General features: G+C 41.3%; 1 protein-coding gene across 3 annotated transcripts; it reads left to right on the forward strand.

Moving 5' to 3' along the window:
• The first annotated feature begins 1237 nt into the window (after nucleotides 1-1237).
• On the forward strand, nucleotides 1238-17959 carry LOC115571703 (cadherin-related family member 1). Of its 3 annotated transcripts, none has more exons than XM_030401243.1 (18): nucleotides 1238-1867; nucleotides 2146-2148; nucleotides 2300-2395; nucleotides 2721-2866; nucleotides 2960-3010; nucleotides 3860-3949; nucleotides 4061-4147; nucleotides 5297-5413; nucleotides 7568-7711; nucleotides 7809-7887; nucleotides 7974-8074; nucleotides 8165-8368; nucleotides 8837-8989; nucleotides 9655-9819; nucleotides 10478-10545; nucleotides 12398-12626; nucleotides 13736-13990; nucleotides 15404-16428. In XM_030401243.1, exons 1-18 carry the CDS (start codon nucleotides 1813-1815, stop codon nucleotides 15599-15601), a joined length of 2241 nt encoding a protein of 746 aa, XP_030257103.1. In that variant the 5' UTR covers nucleotides 1238-1812; the 3' UTR covers nucleotides 15602-16428. The 3 variants fall into 3 exon arrangements, with proteins under 3 accessions (XP_030257103.1, XP_030257102.1, XP_030257101.1); XM_030401241.1 differs by having other exon boundaries at nucleotides 1251-1867; nucleotides 16294-17959; XM_030401242.1 differs by lacking the exon at nucleotides 2146-2148 and having other exon boundaries at nucleotides 1244-1867; nucleotides 16294-17959.
• Nucleotides 17960-19600: the final 1641 nt, after the last annotated feature.

The following is a 19600-nucleotide window of genomic DNA, read 5'->3' on the forward strand; positions in this document are numbered from 1 at the left end:
TGTGAGAGAGAGAGAGAGAGAGAGAGAGAGAGAGAATATAAACAAATTCAGAGGAGGATCAATCCACAATACCTTAAAAATTCTGACCCCAGGAGCTCTTTCTCTTACATAATGACACAGAGACTAAGGATTCACATCACCCTAAGCCCTTGACGGTACAGTTCTTTCAGGTCATCTTTGAATTGAGCTTTTGGGCCGTGCGCGCAACGCCAACACGATGGCCTGTTGGTCATTCCACCACTTTGATCCAGACAGAACCATCTCAATAACTTAAGGATGAATTGGCCATGACTCATGACCTGATGACCCTTGAAATCTCCTCACCACAAGAGGTTGACATTTACAAGTTTATGTTTACACCTTTTAATTATCATAGGCTACATACTTGTACTTTCAGTGCGTAGGCATTGAACATTTAGCTGATTATACCTCTGTACTTTCACATGCGTAATATTGTGTGATTAACCATTTTTACGTTTTCATAGTTTCCATATTTCCTGTCCTAAATCTCATATATGCAGCAATATTATTATTAATTAGCCCTTGCCCGTTTCCTCCTGGATTCTGTGTTTATTTTCGTGAACAGAGCGGACTCATCATTGGCTGCAGACCAGTAAGATGTCTTGAGCGTGTCACTGAACGTCACACCCTATTTTTATACCTGTGAACATAGGAAGTGCACGAGTCTGCACCTCTGATGCGAGTGAGTCAAGGCAGTTAACACACCTCGCCTGAACTGCAGGCACTGTGCACTCGCATGACGCCAGTAAAAAAAAAAATAAGGTGCAAAAAAAACTCCCAGGTGGCAAAATGGACATTTTGTTCAAAATTGAAAAATGAAAGATCAAAAACATCACACCACTTTGGCCCCTCAGAGCATGTCACTAGTTTTTTTTTCTTTATTTTATCAGATTTATTTTTTGGGTCGTGTCTTACTGCATTTCAGAGCAGTGCCTTTGGTTTTTTAGCGGCGGCAAGTGAGTCATAATAAGGAAGGTTTGAGACAGCGCTGAGTGGCAAACATCTTCTGTGACATGACATACTTAAAAATTAAGCAGAACTTAAAAATAGAAAAATAAGCTTGCAGCAGGAAAAACTTTTAAATCCAACAACGCTGACTGGCAATACAGCCTTGTTTTTTTTTCTAAGAGCCTCGTTTGTGATTGACAGGTCACTGGGTTTCCCGGTGAAAGTAGTCTTGCTAAGACCGACAGAAAAGCCTCTTGGCTTCGAGCGCAGCACAGATCCACAAGTGCAGCTGAGGCTCGTGTTGGTCAGCGGGCTGCCAAGAAGAACAGAAGCAGAAGCTTGGGGCCAGTGGGTCTCGCTACATGTGACTAATGAGTTTGTTGAAAGCTTTAACACACCGGCGCGGGGAGCCAAATAAGCCATGTGTCCAATGACAAAGAGAAATAAAAATGAAGGATGTTTTAATGAGATGTCTTTGGGGAGGTATATCATATCACAAAGCCTTTTGGTTTCACAGCAGTCACGTCTGTAAAATGTGTACACTGTCACATGTGTGCAGAGGTGTGATGAGCGCCACGTCTCGTGTGAAAAACCTGAGCTCTCGCCGTCCCCGTGCAGTTTTTTCCGGGAGAGAAATCGTTGTGCGAGGAGCAGTGTGGCAGGAGATGTCTTTTGCGGAGGGGAAGGGATGCGTCACTGGATTAGTGCCTGAGAATCTGTCCCAGCCTCCCTCCTCCTGAGCTGCTGAGACGCCTCCAAGAAGGGGCACGACACTCGCTGCTCGCTTTCCCCCTCCACACAAGCCTTCCACATGATCCAGCCAAGCCTTACCTCCCCACCAGGATGAAGAAAGAAAAGAACGCTTTGCTGTTTCTCCTCCTGATTCACTTCAGCTTGGGTGAGGCTCTGCTTTTTCCTTTTTCTTTTGTATTATTTCAGTCTTCTTGGAGTGTGGTTTAAGACTTCTTGGCTTGCTCTTATCTGGTTAATCCCTCTAACGCACAGAGGGCATGTCCATCTTAGCGTAGACTGCTCATGCTGCCTGCGCCTCCTGGTTAGATGTGTGATTGCGTGTTTGTGTTGTGATAGTGGAAACTTGAATTCCAGATATATTTATGATTTGTGTCCATCCTCCTTTTTCCTCCGCCCTGCTTTCGTGTCGTGCCCCTTGTTTAGCAAGTGAGTGCCACAGTTATCACTTCATTACACAAACAAGAACAAAAATATAGAGAATCCAAGTGTTATCTTTCGGTTTTTACAGTTGATTGGGTAGCTTACTAATAGTTTGTCATTTTCTGAAGCACATTTTTTTTTTGTTTTTCCCAAAAAGGACAATCAGACTACGCTCCATATTTTTACGATAATGGACCCAGCAGTACAAATGGCAACATGGCCCTGTTCAGCATCTCAGAGGATACACCGGTTGGTGAGTCTCGTGCACAATCTACTTTACTTATCAACTTTACCTATCAAAAATCTGGTTGATTCCCATTTGAGATGACGCTCAGTGTAGTTTGGCTGTTTATTTTCACGTGCGCGCAGTATGTGTTACAATGAAATCACCACACTGGTGTTGAAGCCCCAGCTAATCACCGTAATACCTTCTGGATTGTGACGTACAACAAGACTTACGCGGAGGAAAACAATAAGGGTGTTGGCTCTTCTGACCTGATAATTAAAAAACGAGACGCTCGCACTGAATAATAAACAAATGAAACAAAGAGTATTGAAGCATATCTTTTGCCCCACAGGGACACAGGTATACATCCTTAACGGCACAGATCCAGAGGGAGACCCTGTGCGATACGGTCTGACCTTTGAACAGAGCTCCAAGGAATATTTCAGGGTGGACCCCAAATCGGGAAACGTGACTCTGGTTCAGGAGCTTGACAGAGAGGTGAGCCTGTCGATGAGGGTCTTATTTGAAGAAAACCTGCAGTAAATCTGTCACCAGCGTGGCTCAAAGTGACGTTTAATGTTTTCTTTGTAGAAACAAGCGGAAATCTCAGTGACTGTGAGCATAACGGACGGTCGCAATAAAGTAAGTTTTTACTGTTTGTGTCATGTGTTTGTGTTTCTTGTATTTAGGTTGAGCAAAATCTGAAGGAATTGTTACATCTAACTGAAATGCAACCGATGCAATGCATTTAGGGCTTCTAGCCGAGGTTTGATTTTCAGTCCTTGTCCCTAGTTAGACCGCGATTGTTACAACAATGTCTCAGAACGACAGCGACTGAAAGAAACGTCTAAGAACAGACAAAAGGAATGAAAAAAAAATTCTAAATTCAAAATCTGTAGGCCTTTAACTGTAATAGAGGACTGACTGACGGCTGTCTTGTGCTTGATATGTTATCCTCATCAATCCACTGCATTAACCGTACCATTTCTATATGCGTACAACGTCTTATTTTGAAACTTAAAAAAGGCTGAAGGCTCGTTAAATATTTTGATGGCTGAGCCCCTGCAAACATTTTCTTTCCCCATAACTGTAGCACACTTTTTTACGTTCTCCAACAAGTATTTAGTATTTCAGATGTGTCAGTGCGTCCCTGGTGTATCAATTTCACCTATTCTTTATAGTATTTTACGTTTGTGACTATAACACTGCAGTCTATGTGTGGAATAAAACAAAAATCTGTAGGAAAAAAAGAGAAGACAAACAGATATGTGAACAAGATATGGTATAAGTGCAGTGACAGAAGGTAAACAGCAGAAAACTTGCAAAATTCACTTGTACTTGAAAAATAATGTAATTAAGTTTATAAAATGATCTGTCTCTGATCACTTTCAGTTAATTATTCTCTTTGGAAATAAGATAAAGCCTCTAAATAAATCCCAGCCGGTACAGTTTGTGTGTGTGGTTCAGAGGTTGTTTCCTCGTCGCTTTCAGGTTGTTGAGACTGTGCGAGTGTTTGTCACCGATGCCAACGATGAACCACCTGAATTTCAAAACCTGCCTTTCATCATTGACATCCCAGAGGTACAGTATACAGAGTCAATACCCCCATACAATAAATCATTTTTTTATAGGGCTTCCCGTGCCACTGGCAAGTAACCGAGAATAAAGTGACCTCTCCTGTCTCTTCATTAGAATAAGGCTCCAGGAAGCAGCATCTACAGAGTCCAAGCGGTGGATAAAGACATGGGCTCAGGCGGCAGCGTCTCATATTACCTACAGGTAACCTCAAAGCTTCGTTTTTATGCAGATGATGCACAGCTGTGACCCTGGCAACTCCAAAGCTCTGTGTCCGATAGAAAAACCTTTTTTAACAACTTGATTACAACACAGCTGCTCAAGTTTGTTCCGCCATGACATTTCGGGGAGCACGTGCAGGCTTTGTGTTGAATTTGCACTCATCATGACTCAGGCGAAAAGAGCTATCCAGACGTGTCTCTGATTGGTTATACTGCACATCTAAAACCACATTTTTCCTCAGATGTAACTCGTGCTTTAATTTTGCCTCGCTCTATCTTTACTCCGGGATTAGGTGCGAAAATCTCTTACTGAAAATGCTGCGGCCAGGATTTACAGTAACACCTGCACGTGCCCGCATAAGCGACCCAAAGTAACCTAGGCTAAAATATTTAAAGCCATTCTAGTCTCCTCGCACATGGCCGCCAGCTGAATTGATGTTATTAATCACACGTAGAGCTGTAAATAGCTTGGCTTCAGGCAACACCTGATTTCTTTTACTCCTAAACCCTGGAGTGCAGCCCGCCAACAAGTTTATCCTCTCAGGTCCCAAAACCTTATTTTAAAAAACATTCTTTCTTACAAGTTACTACTATTTTCCTCCTTTCGCTGTTTCACACTAAGTATTTTTTTGATGCTCTTCTATTATCTTTGATTCGATGTCCTCTTATTTTTACTATAACAACCGCACCATTATCATCTACATAGGGATCACTGGCTTGGTGTTGCCCTAACATTCGGGGGTAAGGCCAGAGGTCGAGCTGACATCATGAGAGCTGTGCTGCCATGTGGAGGGAGGAAAAGGGCATTCGAGTGACGGGACAGTGTGCGGAGGGGAAAGATTAATCTCATACCAGAGAGCAGTCTGGAAACGGTGTTACTTTAGTGGATTAAATTTCAATTACATTTGAGCAAGGCACTGAGGGCTTAATAGGGGCTTATGTTTGGTCGGGGCCAACAGCTGACAGCACAGTAGTTGTTACTGTTCGTGTGTCAGAAACCATCCCGATGGAAGTCCGTAGAAAAATGTCAAGGTTGGTCAGGAGTCAGTGCTGATTATGAAATGAGCTTGATTGCTAATTTCAAGTGTGAATAAAAAAGGTGTGTTAACTCTGACTGTTTACACATTATCAGACGTCGCCGTTCGCCAAGTTCACCATCGACGGGCACAGCGGCATCCTCAGAGTCAAACCCGGTGAATATTTGGACTACGAGACCACGCCCACCCACTTTGTGACCGTGGTTGCAAAGGTGAGCGGTCGTTCTCACACTCTTTGCCCTTTGGTTTGTCCTCTCAGGTGTCCAGTGAGCAGCTTGGCTCGCAGCTTTCCTCATCATTAACAAAGCGTATGACGTTTCGGATTCATCCATGTTGGGGTTTTTTTAACGTTCAAATCAAACGTTACTTCTGTGCGCTAATCAAATCCAAGCAGGGAAAAAGAATACCAGTAATCCTAGCAGCCAAGAGCTGTTTCTCCTGGAGCACTGCTTTTGACACGTTTATTCTGGTCGTCTTTGCGAATAAAAAAATCTGTGAGGAAAGTTTTTAATTGGCTGAAAGCAACTTCTCCGCCATTTTGCACATTAAACAAGGTAACAGGAAACAGGAAAACAGCAGCAGGAGTATTCAGATCCTTTACTTAGATAAAAGCACTAATAACACACGGTAAAAAATACTCTACAAGTTAAAGTAATCAGGAAAATAAGTATTCAAAGTAAAACATGTCCCCTGTGACTGCTGTCGTATCATAAGAGCGTAAGAGCAGGATTTAACAGTTTAGTTAAGGTGGAGCTCATTATGTGCTATTTAATATATGACGACAAAACCAATAATTGTTTTCATTATGTTTTGAATGGCTGATTACTGTTTTTCCCCCCATCAATCGATTAATTGATTGGTTTGTAAATCCTCTTAAAATAGTGAGACATTTCACCACAATTACCCAGAAACCAAAGATGATGATTAAAAAAGGAAAAGCAACAAATCTTCAAATTTGAGAGGCTGGGATCACGAAATGACTTAAAGATCATCAAAACAGTTGCAAATTCATTTTCTGCCTCATATTGTTATTAAGCTTTTTGTATGTTTTGTGTGTAAAAATCAAGTAAAACGTACAATTTTTCCCCTCTCTACTGTATTGTACACTGTCGAATCTGATTATGATCGAGGAAACCAATACTAACGAAAATAGACTTATAATTATAATTTTTTAAAACGTTTTAGCTGTAACTTAATGGTCTAATTTACTCGGTGGTTCTGAGGTAATCGGTTTCTTGACTTTTTTTGAAGTAAAAGTCAAATTTTCAAATTGACGGTGTAGTAAAAGTAGAAAGTAGCATGAAAGGACCTCATGCGGGTTAGTAAACGTACTTAGATACATTCCACCACTGGCCATGAATAAGCTGTCTGAGCGACGACACTCCGCCGTATCTTCACAGTCTCTGTATGTGTAATCCTTCCATTGTCAGTAATAGGATGAGGGATGAGGATGATTCTCTCCTCAGCTCTTGAGTGTGTGGAAGTGTGGAAGAACAAACAGCACATGTAGCTTCTCACTGAAGCACAATAACATCATTAACATCGCCATGCAAATGAAGCTACAGATTCCTAACCCTTCCTAATTAGACTGGATTTGCAATGCTAAGTGTGGATTAAGAGGTTTACATCCCAGTTTTAAACAGACATCCGACCAACAAGTCTGATATAATCTTATTAAACCGCCTAATTTGGTTTCATTTTGTAATTATTTAACTAGTTTACAGACACCAAACTCATCAAACCATTTCAAGCTAATGGGAAGCATGTTATTGTAGTTGGTTAGAAATTGGAAATATACTCACTAGTAGTTCTACCGTTAGTCCATTAATTCCTATGGGAACATAGATTTAATTCTGGTGTGTTTGTGAAACTCCTCTTTCCGTCTGTTCTTTCTTTACAGTCTGGAATACGCCTCAAATACTTTGAGAACGTGTCACTTTTTTGGCAGATTGCCACAGGAAGTTGGCAAATTATCTAAAAAACACTGAAAAGCTCTTTTGAGTGCCAACATTTAGCTGGTAGCATGCTAGCTGCATAACTTATAGATTGCATGCATAACGTTAGTGGTTCATATGTTGTTTAACAAAGTATTTATAAAAAATAACTAAAGGCTAACTTCCTCACTTGTTGCGGTTTAAAACTAAGAAAATGAGCTTCCATAAATCAGTCCATAAAGAAATGCATCGCCTTGTGTTGAACACTACGGGCACACATCTGTTTTTAGAGTGACACGAAACAACACTGTATGGGAAGGACGATCGTCTTTGTTTTTAAAGGATAAAAAGCATCATCTTATGTCTAGATAAAAATGTATTTCTATAAACACTATAAGATGTTCTAACTCTGCCTGTCTGTTGTTTGCTCAGGATGGAGGTGGAAAGTACAAGGGGAAGCACCAGGTGTTGACCTCCACAGCCACCGTGACGGTCAATTTAATTGACTCCCAGGACATGCCCCCGTCCTTCATAGGAACTCCTTACTTTGGCTACGTCTACGAAGTGTCCGTTCCCGTAAGTCCGCCTCTTGTTCCTCGCACACCAGTGAAGGTGATCAACCGTTACACGCAGTAAATCTGTAAGAAAAGTAAAATATTCTTCTTTCTTCCAGGGCTCTGAAATATTCACTGTGTACGCTAAAGATGGAGATCAAGGCAACCCTAACCCGATACATTACTCCATCATGAACGGTAAGAACAATACATCCGTAAGTAACACTATCAGATTTGGTCTTTTCAGCCACGTTTAAAACATTTCTTTGGCCGCCACCTTTCAGGCAGCGATGGTGTGTTTGAGATAAACAGCACCAGCGGATGCATCACCCTGACAACGTATCCGTCTCTGCTGAGGAACGAGTTATATGAAGTTAAAGTCAAGGTAATGTCGTTTTTCTTTGAGTTTCCCTCCAGCTGATTTAATCCACGTTTGCCCCTACGCCTGTTGATGAATGTCGTTATTCCCACCCAGGCGTCTGAGGTAGGACCAGGCGATAAGCTACTCGACTACGACATCACCATGGTGACGGTCCGGGTGGTGGATCTCAACAACCATCCTCCGACCTTCTACGGAGAGAATGGCCCGCAGAGCAAGTTCGAGGTCACCATGTACGAGCATCCTCCAGCAGGGGAGATCCTCCGAGGCTTCAAGATCACCGTCAATGACTCCGACCAGGTAGATTTATTCCCACATCACCCTCCTGTCTTTTTTGATCTCTTTCCATTGTTCACTCTGTTTATTGGGCTTCAGCTACCTGTCAATAGGTGTCACAAAGGCCGCTGCTCCCATGACAAAAAGTGTTTCCTTCGCGTTGATCCGCGGCTGACGGATACACTAATGCCTCTGCGCACAACGTTACATAAATATCTGCCTCAAAGCATGTGCAGTTACGCAACACCGTTTAAAAATGTTCATGAAATCTGTTCATTAATTCAAGATAAAATGTTATCCATTATGCCACCGTTCTCTCCGCCCTACCTTGGTGACTCATGTAACATTGAATGCCAAGGTTTGCTGAATGTCATCTTGAGTCAGACGAACCTTCTTCAGCTTTCTCGTTTTTTTCCGAGCAGCCGTATATTCTTACTTGCCTGACAGATTCACAGTTTTTTTTTTAATCCTGACGTTTGTTTTTCTTCACAGGGTGCAAACGCTAAATTCAAACTGAGGCTCGTGGGGCCGAGTCGAGTGCTGCGAGTGGTTCCCCAGACGGTGCTCAACGAAGCGCAGGTCACCATCATCGTGGAAGACACATCCGGCATCGATTATGAAAAGGGACCAACCATTTCTTTTAAGGTTGGATTTCATGTGTCACTAGATTATTAAGTGTGAGTGTGAATATTTTGACACCAACTAATTCATATTTTCACCTTTTAAGTCTCTTATTTCTTAGTCTTTACACTGGGTTGTCTTGAGTGGGAAAGGGTGCAGTCGGCATTCATTCTCGGGTCAAATGACTCTGTTGTGCTCACAGACAGTTCATCAGGTAAACTCCGATTGGCAGTGATGGAAACACATGCTTATTTTTCGGTGCACTGCCATTATGTGCATTGGCGTAAAAGATGCTGGTGCATTCTTTTCATCTTTTTCTAAAAACCTTTATATACGCTTTTGGTGTAAAATGGTATTAGGTATCTTTCTGATGAATCAGTTTTTTGGCTTTCGTTTATGATCAAATACTTTGAAAACTAATGACGTCCCCATTAGTTTCAGTTGTGCTCGTGCAGTGTTAGGGTGCATGCTAAGTAATACATGAGCGATAAAAGCCAGATGAATTACTCACGTCCAGTCACAACCTTGACTTACAGTTTGTCGTTATTTCTTATAATCGCTCCGTGGCCAATTATTTCTTGTTATCACTTCGCCATGACTGCTCAACTAATTACGAAATCTGAAAGTTTGGTTTTCTATTTTTATTGTTTCAGCTGTCATTTCGTTTTTCTTTGCATGTGACTTTGCAGCTGCTGGCGGTGGAGATCGACACACCGGAGCGGTTCAGTGCCGTGGCCGACATCGTCATCAACCTGCTGGACACGAACGACAACGTTCCCAAGTTCACGTCCGAGTATTACATCGCCCGGGTACCAGAGAACTCTGCCGGAGGCTCCAGCGTTGTGTCTGTAACGGTGAGTCCAATCGAGATTAAACTGTGCTTTAACCCCGACCAAAGTGATTACATAATCCATCAATCCTCCAATGAATGCATATTACTCTGTGCAGTTCATTAGATGAAAGCCAGACAAAAAAAGGTCGTGAGCCGACTCTGTCTTTGTTTTGTTGGTCCTGGTTATGGAATTCATGTGTCTGTGTGACACTCTGGCATATGCTCCATGTTACACCTCGGGCAGGGGTTTTATTATTAGAAATATCAGCACATTTGTCTCCTCTCTTTCCCATCATAACGGATTTATCCTGCGGCAAGGCAACATTTCGAAACTGCGCAGGGCGGAGTATAAAGCTTAATTTTGCCCCGAGGTTAATCACCCTGACCTACACCTCCATCCCCTCTCACCACAGGAAGAGACTTATAGCCTACCCCACCCCACTGTACATGAGCTTAAGACCCTAGCTGGTTATCCCCCAGTAGAAACATCTGAATAGAAAACCTTCAGTCACCTTGGTGGAGCTTTATACGCTCCCCAATGTAACTATACTGAATTAAATGTATCCAATAAGTAAATGATCTCGCTCACAACGTGTCTATTTTATTTTTTTTTTTACACTTCATTGTATGCGCTATAAATCCTGAGCTTCTAATCTCTGTCCTGTTTGTTTTCCCTCCAGGCAAATGATCCAGATTCGGGGCCTTGGGGGGAAGTCAAATACACGATTTATGGTTCAGGATCAGATTTGTAAGTAAAAACCCTTCCACTCCTGCCAGTTCATGTTTGATCTGATCCGACACTTAACTCTTGCACCTCCCGAAAACACATTCAAGAGACCGTTGGTATAATGTGTTAAAAAAGAGTCAAAGCTGCTCAGGGTGGTTGGGTAAACTCAGGCCAGCAGGACGCCGGTCTTGATTCATCTTTTGTGTCTTTGATGGAAGCGGCAGAGCAGGAACCCAGTTTGATTGGCCCCTCTGCTACACAAACAGCTCGCTCTAAAATGGCTGCAAGATGCTGGCTAATCTCCTAATTGGATACGGGGGTTAAAAATAGACAGCCTGGCCCGTCTCACATAGGGAGAGCCAATTAACATGCAATGTGACAGCTGGAGCCACAGAAACGGCAGCTTTGAAAAGCAAGGCAGCATGCGGCAGAGGAAAATGTGCGAATTTATTCCCGTCTTCAGGCAGGGACCTGAGTTAATTGTGCGAAAGTTATCAGTTTCGAGGCAACTTGTGAAATTTCACAGTGGAAAAACCGAGACAGAGAACTTGGTTGAATAAACTGGCAGCAAGCCCGATGTTGAACCAGAAAGCACTCAGAGAGCACAGACCTGCGTCAGTGCTGCAGAATGCTTTAAATTAGTTTCTCATGTGTAAAATACTTGTTTGATTATAACATCTTTCAAGTGGAAAGGCGACACAATCGTAGTTGAAAAATCGCTCACTTCCATCACATAATGTCTGTTTTTAAAAACACTGAAAATGTAATTTAGATTTGAAGATATTTCTCTCTGCAACTTAAAGGTGCAGTAAGTAAGAACTGGCCACCCTATTTCATATCACCATAGTAACCGCTAACTGCTGCTAACTGTATTCTGTTTATAGATCCGTGACTGTAGCTACTGTTAGCTTGTTAGCTCCGTTAGCTGAGCAGCAAGCTGGACTACCGGGGGAGTGTTGGTGTATACACCACTAGCACAAGAGCTTTGGACTGCGGGAAAAGCCTGGGGCTATCTTAGTAGCATGGTGACTTCAGTATATCTCTGTGACACAATACATAAATGTCTTTGGATTGTTTTGAATGTTGCATCTTTAATGTCGACATGCTGCCACTACTTTAGCCAGATCTGGAACAAAAATTAACCAGTTAGTCCTTGGTCAATCATGTATTCTTATTAAATATCACTGAAATCTGTTAAAGAGTGGTTGAGTTGTCAGAGTCAAGACTCATCAGACTCACAAAAATTCTACAAAGGACAGAATTAAAAATATTTTCAAACTGAATTCGAAAAACTACAATGCTGATAAGCCCTTAACTGCTCAGAAAAGGCAAAATAAGGTTACATTTTAATTGAAATCAACAGGCAAACAAACAAATAAATAATTGTTGAGATAACTTAAGACTGTAATGATATCTGTAACTAACTGGAGCTTAATTGATCCCCAGGGAGGAAACACACATGAATTATCACAAGAAACAGACTAAGAAGTTACACTATAATAAAATAAAACAAAGAAATTAAAGAAATTACATTTGAAGGCTATTTCCATTATATAAATCACAACACCTTAGACCAGCTGCAGGACGTATTCACTTATCTCTGTGATTTCTGAGACAGATGGTAGAACTAAACATGTTTTGTCCTCCATATTGTTAGGTCACCCCCTTCAGTATATTTTTCCAACATATTCCCCGCAACAAAGGATGTAAATCTGCTTTTTATAGTCACATATAAATGTGAGTCGCGCAGAGACTCACAAGATGTGACGTAGGTGTCACTCGTGCTGGGAACGAGTACGTCAGCGGCAGAGATACAGAATCGGGTGCTGTGTTTATGACTCACGTGCCGTCTGACTCGTTTCTGAACCTGCAGGTTCACCATCCACCCGTCGTCAGGCGTCATCTCCACGCAGCCCTGGACCACCCTGGACGCAGAGGTCAGGTCTAAATACAACTTTTACGTCAAGGCTCAAGATTCGGAGGGGAAGTACAGCCTGGCGGAAGTCTTCGTCACCGTCATCGACATGAACGACCACCCGCCGGAATTTGATGAACAACTCCTGGAAAAGACGATGATTATTGGCACACCTGTCAGAGTGGAGGTACTGCCCGCTAAAACATCTCCCCCTCGCTCTGAATATCAAGACATTAATAAAAGTAGCTGAAGTGCAGAACTGCCGATATTGAAATGAAATTGAAAGTTGAGACCTTTTAAATTGCCATTGGTGTGAACATCATCATAACATATCTCGTTTTAATTATCATGTTTTAAAACTCACCATCACTGCCAAAACTTGAGGTTAAGGCAGTGAAATTCTGTATTTTCTTAGTGGCATCAAATCCCACTGACAACCTACAATGAACTGATCCTATTAACAAGTGTTACCTGTGTGTCTTAAGTCTAACATGGCTTATATCCTCCTGACATGCAGCCCTTTTGTTGTGGAAGACATCCTCCTCCATTACAACCATTAGGCTGGAAATAGTCCCCACTTAAATGTTGTGTTTACTACAACTGCAAAAGCCACAGTGCCCAGCGGGAAATAACAAAAAACATAAAATCTATTTTTGATGTAAATGTATATATTTTTTGATGCTTTTTTAAGATTAACATTTTTATTTTACTCAACTTTATTTGTAATTCTAATCACATTGCCTCTATGCCTGTCATATGAAATGTGCTACATAAATAAACTCAACTTCACTTCCTGAGAGCCTGCTCGCTGGTTGGAGACGTGTAATTGCCGTAACCCACCGCAACATTCGACTTATTTATAAAATGTTTTACCCCGAACAAAATGAAAACTTAAACTTACACTTAATGGCAAATTGACATTAAACGAGAGCCGTCTTCGGTGCCGTCCGACAGTTTCTGTTATGTTGTTTTCGTAACTACTGGAACGATTGTGAGATATTTATTTCATGTACTATTGATTCCATACTAAAGTCTGGGACATACTACAACAATCTCACATGCCATTTAAGTGTACTAAATAGCATATTGATAAAGAAGTCTCCATGTAAAGCAGTGATTTGGATTTAACTGGTTTAGTTTCACTGCTTGCCTTCTAACAGTTATTTGGCCAATGTTGCTATGAAATTTGGTTTACTACAAACCTTCTTCAGTTTAATGGTTTTTAATGTTCCTTAGGCTTTTTGGGGCTTATAAAGTTTATTCAAACATGTTATGTTTTCTGCTTCTTTCTTGCAGGCAATGGACGAGGACGCGGAGTCTCCGAACAACGTCATCGAGTACTCCATCATGACAGCCGATCCGGACAACGCGTTTGATATCGACCCCGACACTGGTGAGATCCTTCTGAAGCCGTACATCAAGTCCATGGAGATCGTGCAGAACATCACCAAGCAGAAGGACTGCAAGTGGTCTCTGGTGGTCCAGGCCAGGGACAGAGGCTCGCCGTCCTTCAGCACGACAGCTGTGGTCAACATCGACATCACAGAGGCGGTAAGACCTGCAAAGACTCGCAGCATGCTCGCAGCGCTTTCTATACCAAGCCCGAGCTTTAGGCAGCAGGAGCTGTAGATTCAGGCAGTTTAATATATGATGTAGGCATTGTTGTCATGCTACGCAGCTGCTAATCCTTGTTTCAACCAATCACATTTCATTGATCGTCTTTGAAGGACAATGCTGCTCATTTGTATGCCCAAATATCCACTGATGAATTTATCCTACTAAAAACCATTGCATATTGCGACTTGAGGAGAGGTGCTGACAGATGTACTGCAGTTAAAAGTAGCCCTTAACACCCCACACTGAAATTTTGGACGGTGTCTGTTTCTGTGAAGCCGCTCACGTCACAATCCCACCACTGCTGGCTCCGACTCCGCATCCACACACACCTCCCTTCAGAAGTAGCAGCCAAGGCAACACAAACACACACACACACACACACACAAAATAAAAATGTGTCTCTCTTTCTCCTCATCCTCTTTGTCATCTGCTCTCAAGTTAAGTGGCTGCCACTGCACGTCGACTTAGACATCAAACTGTAAACGTTGTATGTCGTATGATGAGAGTGAGTCCAACTTTCACCGCCCTTTAAGCTCTATTTTGGGCTCTACCAACTCCTGAGAAAAATAACTGAATATTATTTTAATATGTTTATTTTTTCCTTTTTCTTCACCAGCCAACTGCTAACTTTATCTGTTTATAATTACATTTGGTTTATCAGAGCTTTTTTTATTATACAAAACGGCTGCCCTGCCTGCGACAGATGGAAACACTAAATATGTCATAAAACAGTTCAAGGTGCTAAAAAGCTCCATAGAGCTTCATAGGCGGCAAATATCCGCTGGTTTGTTGATACAATGAGTTGTTATTGAGTCAGTTTTATAAAACAACATAATAAAGTTATTGTTAAAGGTTTTACTTATATGTTTGTGGATTAAAAAAAACAAGACATAACATTTTTTTTCAGCAAATTTGTTGCCTTTGGACTCATGGCCCTTATTCCCCTCTGTCATCACACTCGTGGAGGCTAAAAAATCCTGCTACGCTTTCTTTAAGAGTTGAATCAAACCCTGTATTGGGTTTTTTTCATAACTTAAGCTATTTAAGAAGATATTAAGGTTTAATGAATGGTTTGGTCTTCTATACATTTTGGACAATAGATTCTGTGGCAGAGAGAATTGAAAACAAATGGCTATGGCCGCAGATAACACACGTTAGTAGTATAAATTCAAGCTGGTTTTAGTCTCAAGAACAGCAGCATTGTCCTTTAAAGTTTTCACTCATTTACACGGAACCATATTTTATCTGATTTGTCCTCACCTTGTCTTTTCATTCCTTCACAATTCATCAGAAGATGACTCTCTGCTTTTTCGGTGTTGTTTTTCTGTTGTGTATCGTGCATTTCAGGTCAAAGGTCGAATTGTTTCATACTTCATGGGGCTCAGCAAGCGCCCGCTGACCATCTTTGGAATTTTTTTCAGCATTGTCTCGTCCCTCATTTTACTTACAATCTGCATATCCACAATCCTGTACTGCAACGCAGTGAAAAAGTCCCGAATCAACCCCGAGAGTAGCTATATTAAAGTGGTCCGCAGGAACAAGTGAGAGATATTTTGTCTCTGGTACATTATTCATACATAACCTTTAAAAAGATATATATTTTTTTACTGGTAAGCTTCTGTCTGTAAAAGAGTCCCGGAGCACATTTGAAGGAATAATACTGTATGACAACAAGATAAAATAGTTTTTTCTATTTTGCATTTTTTTCATTTGTCTTGATTAATTTTGGATTGGAAAATACTCTAAAAGTAATGTTTTTTTCCTCATAATGTAGTTGGAATCTTCACAAACCCCGTCTTTAATGATCTGAAATACTATTTGGCCGTCAAAGTGACGAACAAGAGATTGAGCCTTTTACTTTGGATTTTAACAAACCCCGGATTTGCTCACTTAATCTCCATCTTTTCTCACACAAATATGCACTTCACTCCATTTTGTCATCGTTCATCAGTCACATGAGGAATCCTAATGCACCGCACTGCCAGACGCATTCCCAACAACTAGTGTTGTGCGTAGCTCTTAGCTTTGCTTCAGCAGAGGAAGACGGACGGCTGAGTGACGACTGGGTGTGAGTGTGGGAGCGTGGCATTGTGTTCATGTTGTTCGGGCCTCCTCTGTCAGTGCTTTGCGCATCCATCCATCTCTCATGCTTGCATGCTTTAGATGAACGCTGCGTTAGCACTTGGATTCAGTCCCTTGGACTTGATTTAAACTATTTTATTTGTGCTCTTTTACAGACTCCTCTCAAGGGGCCTATGGCGGCCTTTTTAATGAAAAGTAGGGACAATCCTATGAAAGCTCTAGGCATGGTCACTGTTATCATTAGCTTACTGGTAGGGGTGACGGTCTTGATCTCTACAGCTATGTACATGCGCAACTCAAAGTCAAACAGGATCACGCCGGCACGTCGCATCATTAAGAGGCGACCCAGGGACCAGCAGCCGCCGTCCTGGACCTTCAGGATGCCCATTATCAGATTCCACGACCCTGCAGACAAGTTCCTCATCAGCAACATAGAGAGCGGCCCACAGCGGGGCACCAGCAACCCCCGGCCCAAACCTCCACCTCCCAGCGCTCCTTGTCTTCCCCCTCCGCCCCCGTCTAACATGCGGCCCAGCGAGAGGCCCCGGGCAGTCCCAACAATATCCGGTGCGCTGGCCTGCAAAGGCGTCAAGAAACCAAAATCCACTCGGCGTAAAGAGGGAAATATCAGCTCTGCTTTAGTGTCAGAGCTTAAAATGAAGCTGGAGCAGAAAATCAATGAGAGCAACCAAAGTTATTATTAACTTTTATCAATCAAACGTCTTGTTTAAGATTCCGTGCTCCATTATTGGACGGTTCATCTGCTGTCTGAGGGGTGTCACCTGAACTTCACGTGATGATCTGGTAGGGCGGGCCTGCCTGTAGGTTGTTGTAAACGTTGTGACGAGTGTTAACAGGAAGGTTCACAGATATTTATGTCTTAAGACGAGGCTCCACTGCATCCTCGGCTGACCCGGAGAGAGCTCGGGTCTGTCACTGGTGCAGTGAAAGAGAAATCACCACACTGCCATCTTGAGGAAGATTATCTTCACACTAAGAAGCACCACTGTAGATTGTCCAGGGAGAGGATTACTCAGACTTACTATGTATACATAAGTTGCATAACTTCCCTGAAAAGTGTAAAGCTCGTGACCCTGTAATGTCTTCAACAAAAAAACCTAAAATTTCGCCCATCAAATCCTACTAAAAACAAATCATTTTGTCCCGCTCAGCTGAATGGCACAGTCCTGAAAAACAACACCTGCTTCTTAAAAAGTGCTAAAAGACCCATGTGTTAATATTTGTACTGTGTTACATCAGCCGCCGGAAGCTCTTTTGTATGATTACAATGTGCCACTGTAGGTTCTCACAGTAACACGAGCTAACAGAGTCGCTTTAATTTACTCGAGAGTGTCATTCTAGAAAAATGCTTTTATATAAACCACGTGTCCATTTTAAATGCACAGTGTTGTATTATTTTTTCTTTATTTTGAGTATATGACAAGATATCCCCATATCTATCTTGCAGCAGTGAATAAAAAACATCTAACAAATTAGTCAGTTAGATCATTCTGTATATAACCTGCTTGTATATTTCCTCTGTAGATAAATAGCCTGTGTCGGACGTTTAGAGTTCACACAGTTAACCTCCATGTTACTCGTCAATGCCTTCAAAATGTAGGCAAATGAAATCTGACTCGTTTAATTGCTGTAATGAATATGTTGTATCTGACTGTATCTCAACTTATAACTATCTTAAATAAGTTGAGATAAACTATATATGTTCACTATAAATTACACTTGCCTGGTCCTTTGAAGTAACATATTTGTACCGTCTTTGTACCGTCTTGATTTTGAATAAATATTTGAAAACAAAAACTGGGTGTGAGCATCTTTTTGTTTGGAGTTGAGTTAAACTGAGTTTAGATTAGAACACTTTATATCAGCTTATTTGTATTTTTTTTTTTTTTTGATGATTTAGTTATGTTGATTTATGTATAATCTTTCTTTTCGAGAAAAACAAAGGATCCTAAACAAGTAAAAAAGGGCACTCTGTGTTTTTCACGGATTCAAACAAACTGTAAATATTAAATATTGATATATATGAAATAGATTGATTAATTTGAAATGTGGTTTGAAGGTGCACGGTGTAGTTTGGGGGATTTTGAATAACTGAATAAACTGAATAAACAAACTGACCTTAAACGACAACACGGTGTAATACTGTTTTACTTTGTTTATATGTGGCGGACCCTGCCACCTTTCTAGCTTCAGACAGTGTTCTGGGAGCTTATTTTCCTCTGAGAGCAGCTCGTTTATTCAGTTATGGAGAAAAAAATATTTTATAGTTTGTATTCTTACCTCATTCAAATTGCAAATAGTAAAATTCTGAGTTTGAATTTCTTCTCCAAGACTACACAGTGCCCTTGTAAGTACAGGTAAGTTGTTGTTTTTTTCCCATTAAAGGATAAACTCAACCACAAATGAAAATTCAGTCATCTGCTCACCTTCATGCCATTGGAAAGTCAGGTCACAGCAAAACAGCTGCAGGATTCTCCTATTCAACAACATAAAATGGCTCCATAGAGCTCATCTGGTGTAATCCAAGTCTCCAGAAGACCTGGGATTCCAGATTGATTTATAAGGATGTTATATATGAACACCCTCGAGCCACAGTTAAGCACAGTTGTGCCAACGCTTTTAGCTTCAAAGAGGGTGTAAATGACGTCTTTTCAAATCAATTTGCGATCTCAGGGCTTCTGGAGACTTGGACGAGCTGTATGGAGCCATTTTGTGTTTTTTATTTAAGTCGTTCAGTTGTTTTTTGGCTGCGAATCTCCAGAAATGTTTTGTGGTCTGCAAAACTAGATAATGACTGAATTTCCTTTTTTGAGTGAACTTATCCTTTAATCATCTTTCAACCCTCCATTTTTACTTTGTGATCCTCCGACCGTGAGGCTGGGAACCACCGGACTTAAAGACTTAACAGAATATGAAATGGAAGACCCGCGTCAAGCAACTGCAGCAGTAAAATCCTGCTGACACACTGATGGATTTTTCTTTAGACCTTTTACTTTTAAACACATTTTGCAGATAATACTTCCAACCAACTCAACTACTGATTAAACCAGGACTTGGATTGTTTTTTCGATTGTGTTATCATTTGGTTACTGCCTCCAAAACTGCTTAATTTATTATCATAAAATATTATCTTCTTTATATTCTTTATATAATCATATGTAACAAATAATCACAAGAAATGCTCGTGTACAAAGGATGCAGTGATTCCACTGTGAGAGTGAACTGAGTGAATTCATCATTTATGTAACACTAAAACTCATCTTCATCATATTTAAACAAAGCATTCTACCAGATAAAAAGGAGGCGCTGAACCTTTTCAAATGGGCTGAAGCGACAAATTGAAATTCTACGCGTACCCTCTGCTCATCTGCTGACAGACACACTGAGCTCAGAGCTGTCATTAAATGGAAATATCATGTTCTGCTGACCAGGATTCAGATA

Source organism: Sparus aurata, chromosome 20 (assembly GCF_900880675.1).
Source record: "Sparus aurata chromosome 20, fSpaAur1.1, whole genome shotgun sequence".
Lineage (NCBI taxonomy): Eukaryota > Metazoa > Chordata > Actinopteri > Spariformes > Sparidae > Sparus > Sparus aurata.